This window comes from Arvicanthis niloticus, chromosome 6 (genome assembly GCF_011762505.2).
Source record: "Arvicanthis niloticus isolate mArvNil1 chromosome 6, mArvNil1.pat.X, whole genome shotgun sequence".
In the NCBI taxonomy this organism is placed as follows: domain Eukaryota; kingdom Metazoa; phylum Chordata; class Mammalia; order Rodentia; family Muridae; genus Arvicanthis; species Arvicanthis niloticus.
Window position 1 is genome coordinate 15766667 of NC_047663.1, and position 6239 is coordinate 15772905.

The following is a 6239-nucleotide window of genomic DNA, read 5'->3' on the forward strand; positions in this document are numbered from 1 at the left end:
GTTAACGGGCAGCTATTATCTTCAAGAATGAGGAACTGGCCTCTGAACTGGTCTTTTGGGTCTGGGAGAAACTTCCAGCAAGATTTCTCTGTAGCCTTCAGTGGGCCCCTGGCTTCCTTTGTTTTGCTGGGTCTGAATTCTTGTTAAACAGAGTTCATTATGCTCTGGACAGACAGGAAGGCGCTCACATTCTCTTTATGGAGGAAGGCTATCCGTTCAAGGAGAAGAGGAACGAAATGAACAGCTTTTTCTAGCCTGCACCCACCCACTGCTGAGAGCACTGTTGTGTGGGAAGGGGTAAGGAAGCCTATTTCATAGCTGAAGAAATGGAGACAAGGCTCAGTCAACAACAACAAACCCCAGCTTGTCTAGAATCCCCCACTAGTAGAAACAGAGGCCAAGTCTCCCAAAGCCCTAGCCTGTGCTTGTCCTTACTGTTAAGAAGTGACAAGAGCCAGGCTTGGTGGTACACAGAGCGGAGGCAGAGGCGGTAGGATCTCTGGGAGGTCAAGGCCAGTCCGGCCTACAATCCTTTAACCCTGAGTTCCAGGACAGTCAGGGCTCTGTTACACAGAGAAACCTTGTCTCAAAAGGAAAAAAAAAAATATGACTATTGCACAAGAGTTGAGAGTAAGGACAACCTTGCTCCACAGGTAGAGTGGGACCCTGGTAAAAAGCGGTTCTCTGGCTGTTGCCATGGCTGCGTGTATCTGTGGCCACCCAAGGCGGGGCTGCAGGCCAGCAGTTGGAACTTTGCCGAACCAACCTAGCTACTTTGTCTTCCACCCAAAGGGGCTCTCTGGACAAAGGCTCTGAACTCCAGGACAGTGGAAGAATGACTTTCCCTCAGCCCCCAAAGTCTACTCTGCTGGCAGGGTGCTCCGAGTACTTGGGCTAGCCCAACCCCAAAATAATAAAGCCATCTGGCAGGAACTCAGCAGTTCCCGGCCGTTGAGAAATGAGTTTTGAGTCTTGCAGCAAATAGGTTTTGTTTATGAAAGAAGCAGGCAGAGCTTCCCTCATAACCAGCCGTGTGGGTCAGAAGAAAATGAACTGGATTGCCCAGCAGGGAAATGGGAGGGGCTTCCTTCCTGAAATCAAACCTGGCAATCATTCCCCCTTGTTTAATGGCCGTTGCTTCTGAAAACATATCGGAGGAAATATCTGGACAATGAGGCAGTCACTTAGCCAGCTCCTAACTCGGTATTGTTTGACTTGCTTCAATGGCACACGCTGACTTCACTTTTCCTCTTGCCATTTTTCGCCTTGTTTATAAACCGTGTTTGTGGCCCACGCAGACAGATAACGTGGAAGAGAACACCCTGTGCTTAAAAGAAAGCTCAAACCTGGACCTACGAAGGTCTTCAGATCATGGAAAGAACCCCAGACTCTTAAGGGTTGGGAACAAGACATCATCAGTTACGGGTCCCTTCCCTCCTCCCCAGGACCAGCAGGGAGATGTTGTGATAGGACCTGCTCAGGAACGGGGCGGAGGCTACTGAAAAAAGGGGGTCCCAGTTCTACAATCTTCTTGCTGGTGGCTTCCTCAAACCTAAGCACCACTGCCTGTAAAGTAGAGATGGTGATGATGGTGATGGTGGTGATAGTGATGATAATGATGGTGAAAAAAAATGAAGTAGCATTTGCCTACTGGGATTCTCTTAAGGGTTAAATGAGACTTTGCAAACCCAAGCCATCATAGAAAAGACACTCATCTCCTCTAAAGATCTTTTCCTCACGCACTCTGGTAACAGTGGACATGGTTAAGAGATTTACTTTATTGGCTCTGAAATGCCCCCCCACATGCACGCATGCACATACACACACACACACACACACACACACACACACACACACACACACACGGGAAACATACTCAAAGCCTAGGATTCATCGAAGCCAAAGCTTGACATAGGCCTAGGAGAAACACATACAACATTATCCTAACTAATTTAATTGTTTCTGTATGTAAGTAAGATTCTGTTTTCTCATCGGTCTTCAATCTAAAAGTGTGTGTGTGTGTGTGTGTGTGTGTGTGTGTGTGTGTGTGTGTGTAGATGATGCAGTCAGGATAATGTTTTGAGAGTCCATCCCCTCCTCCTGGGGGTTGCAGGATTAGAACTTAAGTATAATATTCAGGCTTGTGCACCAAGGACGTTTACCTGCTGGAGTCATCATGCCCAGCCTCATGTCCACATCTGCAAACTGGGTGAGTTCTCACCTAGATACTGCAGGGATCAAGAGAACACTCAGCTCGGCCCTGATAGACCGGAAGTACTCACACTGAGACCTCTCTAGAAGTAGGAATTAGGGATGGGGCAAGGAGGTGAAATCAGAAGGGCCTTTGGGGTTACTCGGCCCCCCACAAGCTGAGCAGAGGCAGGGCAGTTCCAGAGCTGACAGCTGGCTTCTGACTTAAGCATAGCAAGGCCCGTCCTGACTGAGAGTGTGTTAACCTTCACTTTTAAGTCCCTGGGCCCTGCTGACGGACTAGCCCTTCCTGTCTATGAACTTGGTCCCGTAACTTTATTCAGAGTGCTGTTTGCCTTAAGAGAGGGAGAACGGAGGCCTCTGGGGAGAGACTTGGTCTGGGGCCTGCAGAAAGGCTAGACACGTCTCCCTTCTCTGGGAGAGTGGAGGAGATGACAGGCAGCAGCTGCCAGCGCTGGCAAGCCTCCATCGCTCTGGGCTCACACAGCTTTCTTGGCCCATTTGTGCAGTTCCATCCTGGCAAGGGAGGAGCCAGAGCCTTGGGTTTCTCTGGTCTGCATCCTGTGCTAAAAGCCCCAGGCACAGCAAAACAAAATGGAGACTCTAGGAAGCCAGCAGGCTGGCCACAGGTTCTCTACAATGCCAGGCAACCTTTACATCTTCTTTTGCCCCCACCTCTGTAAGTTTTACTTACAGCAAGGTGTCCTCTGTCCGCAGAGGGTTCTGGAGCAGCTCGGGCCCTGGTGTTTCCTGTTCTTTGGGGCTCTCCATTCACAACGCTCTCCGCTCCATTTCCTGTATACCCGGCCCTTTTGCCTTGCAAATTTCTTTCCACTTTACGAAATCTTCAAAGTCAGTTCAGGCCACTTCTGAGTACTTCAGGAGTACCCTGGTCAGAACGTGGCGTCCTCAGTGCCTCCAAACTACTTCATCGATATGTTGCTCCATAATTGATAAAGGGCAGGGAGGTGGCTCAGCGGGTAAATCACATGTGTGGTAAGTGTGAGGCCCTGAATTCAGTCCCAGGCATCAGTAACCCCAATATTCCTTGGCAGAGATGGGATATGGGGAACCCCTAGAAGTTCTTGGGCCAGCTAGTAACCGTGAGCAATAAGAGACCTTGTTAGACACAGTGGAAGGTGACAATACTTGAGGTTATCCCTGATATCCACAAGAACCCCATAGCGCACACATGTCCACATGCACACAACTGAATACATACAGTGTCCACACACCACACACACACACACACACACACAAGTAAAATCATTGGTGGACTATGAAATCCTTGGGGCAGAGTCTGTCCTCGGTCAGACAGATAAGGATCCAGAAACCAGGAAGTGGGTGGGTGACTCAAACTACCATTTGTGGCTGTGTTTGGTGCTATTTTGAGACAGGTCACATATGAAGACAGTCCAGGTTAGCCTGGGGTTGTCTAGACAGCTGAGGATTGCCTTGAACTCTTGACGGTCCTTAGTGCTGGGTTGTGAACACTTGTCTCCACACCTGGCTTTTTTTAACCTTATTTTTTAAATTACAGTAAAACATACACAACCTAAAATTAACTACTATATTAAAGTATATTATTCCAGTGTGTAGTTCAGCGATGGAGCACTGTCTCGCCATGTGAGGCCTGTCCCCAGCACTTAAAAAGAAGACTTCTGTTGCATGAGGCACATTCATATAGTAACTGTCACCACGTTGCACTCTAGAATTTTTTTTCCCCGTAAATTCTTATGTGTTTGTGCATGCACACAGGCATTCAACAGTCAGAGGACAACTTCTGGGAGCTGGTTCATTTCCTTCTGCATCTTGGGGACTGAACTCAGTTTATCAGACTTGGCAGCCAGCATCTTTTATAAAGGATTTGTGTGCACACACGTGTGGGGGACCTTGAGGCAAAGAGGGTGCTAGCTGTTACTCATGACTGCCTTTGAAGCAGGCTCTCTCCCTGAACCTGGGGTACATAGATTCTCCACTAAGCTGGAAACCAGAAAGCCCTATCAGTCTGTGCTCCTCTCGGAGCTGGAATTCCAGGTGATGTAGACCAGGCTGGCCTTAAACTCACAAAGAGCTGCCTCTGCCAGCTGAATGCTGGGACTAAAGGTGTGTGCCACCACGCCCAGCCACTTTTTTTTTTTTTTTTAAGTTAACCAAGGTTTTAAGCTGACCTGAAGACTTATGATGGCCTGGTGACTCACATCTATAGTCCCAGCACTGAAAAGGCTAAGACCAGAGGACCACTGAGAGTCCCAGGCTACAGAGAGAGTTTCTGTTTCAGAGAAAAAAATAAAACAAAGGCAGACGGCAGAGGGTGTGTGTTAGCTCGGGTCCCGGGGGAGTTAGGTGTACTTGATGCCGTGGCCTGACATGCTGGTGTGCAGCAACAATGTAGGGCTGGGGACAGCAGCCTCTACAGAGCAGTCATGGAGAGAAAAGAACTGACAGGTTGGGAACAGAAATTGCTCTAGAAGATGTGAGTCCCAAAGGATGGTGGCACAGCTCAGTGCTTTTATGTCTTTTCTTTAAGTCAAGGTCCCGTGTATCCAGGCTAACCTGGGACTGGACTTTGAACTTACGATCCTCCTGCCTCTATCTCCTGAGTCCTGGGATTATAGACATGGACCATATGTGGTGTTGGTGACGCAGGGTAGGGCTCTTGCATGCTGGCAAGCATTACACCCAAGGACCCACATCCTCAGCTCCTCTGGAGTTCTCATGTGCTTTACTGGTTCAATTTATACCTCTCTCCTCCGGGGTGATCTCTAGTCCTGAGGGTGTGACCTAACTCTTGTCTTCCTTCCCACAGAGAACGGACGGCTCCCTTGATGGAACTTAAGACAGCCAAGGCAGGTGCGAGTCCTGGGAGGTCGTCTGTGTCTTGAGGAGAGCAGCCGACTCCTGTACTACAAGAGTCCTGGGCACTTATTTATGAACCAGCCCTGTGCCCACCGAAAGTAGCAATCCTTCAGGCCAAGCCATCCAATTTTAAATTCCTCTTGTCTTGTTAATTTGGGGTATACAGAGAATCAGAGGCGTTGTTTAATGGCCAGCCTGACCTGTCTTCTAAGCTGGAGCATCCTTGCCTTTTGGGGGGGGAATGAAAGGAAATTCTAGGAGAATGCTGCCCCGGAGTGTTTTGAGGTGCACATGTTGTATCTCTGATAGAGTGCTTCTTGGTGGATCCTTCTACGCAGAAGCCACTTTCTGCTCGTTGTCAAACGTCAATCAATCACTGGGTTAGTTGTTTTGTTTTGTTTCTGTTGATCTTTTCCTTTCTGGGCTGACCTTGATCTTTGGAAGTATACAGTGCTGCTCAGGTTTGCCTGATCCCCTGTGTGACTTCTCCCACAAAGGGGGACCAGCTGGCTGGGAGCAATGCCCCTGGAGTGGCCACTAGAAGACAGGCCTCAAGCCAACAACAGCAAAACTAGAGACTGGGGCGAGCATTTAAAGTGCTTCCTGGATCTTTCTTTTCTACTCCATGCTGAAGACCCAAAGAAGAAAAATGGCTGGCTACAGCAACTGTTATTTTTTTTTTTTTAATAGTAAAAAGAAATGTGTACCTTTCTCACTAATTTTTCTTTATTTATTCCTCGCTAAAGAATCGGTCTCCTGAGGTCTGAGCTGTTTCTGAAGGTGGCTTGAGTTGGTGGGTGGGAGCTGCCTCCATTTTGCCGTGGAATATCATACCTAACCCTCCTCGCGATCCCTGTTTGTCTCAGCCACCCGGCTACAGGGTCCCTGAAGGGGGTCATATTAAATAAAAATTGATTTTTACTCTTCTGTTATCTTCGAAGTGTCATCTACTGGGACAGGCCACATGCCAATAAAATAAATGTAGCCCTAGGGACTCTCACTGTGTCCAGTGTCACAGAGAACCAAACTGTTCTCTCTTGTCTCTGGGTGGAGCCTCACATGGGCCAGCAGCTGGGGTAGCTGGACCCTTTGTGCTGTGCTGGGGTCCAGCTCAGGTCCTCATGCTTGTGAAGCAAGGACTTCACCAGCTTCCCTGTTCTCCCAGCCCC

At 48.7% G+C, this 6239-nt stretch overlaps 1 protein-coding gene across 4 annotated transcripts in view; it reads left to right on the forward strand.

Annotated features, from left to right (window-relative positions):
- The window catches only part of Pecam1 (platelet and endothelial cell adhesion molecule 1), a 60257-nt gene extending 54260 nt beyond the window's left edge, over window positions 1–5997 (forward strand). For 2 of the 4 annotated variants that reach the window (XM_076935597.1, XM_034507808.2), the window contains one exon: window positions 5021–5997. Coding sequence is in view for 2 of the 4 variants with exons in the window: in XM_034507808.2 (XP_034363699.1) it covers window positions 5021–5040 (20 nt within the window). In the remaining 2 variants the exon portion in view is untranslated. The remainder of the gene's footprint in view (window positions 1–5020) is intronic. The other 2 variants (XM_034507807.2, XM_076935598.1) reach the window with 2 other exon arrangements.
- Window positions 5998–6239: the final 242 nt, after the last annotated feature.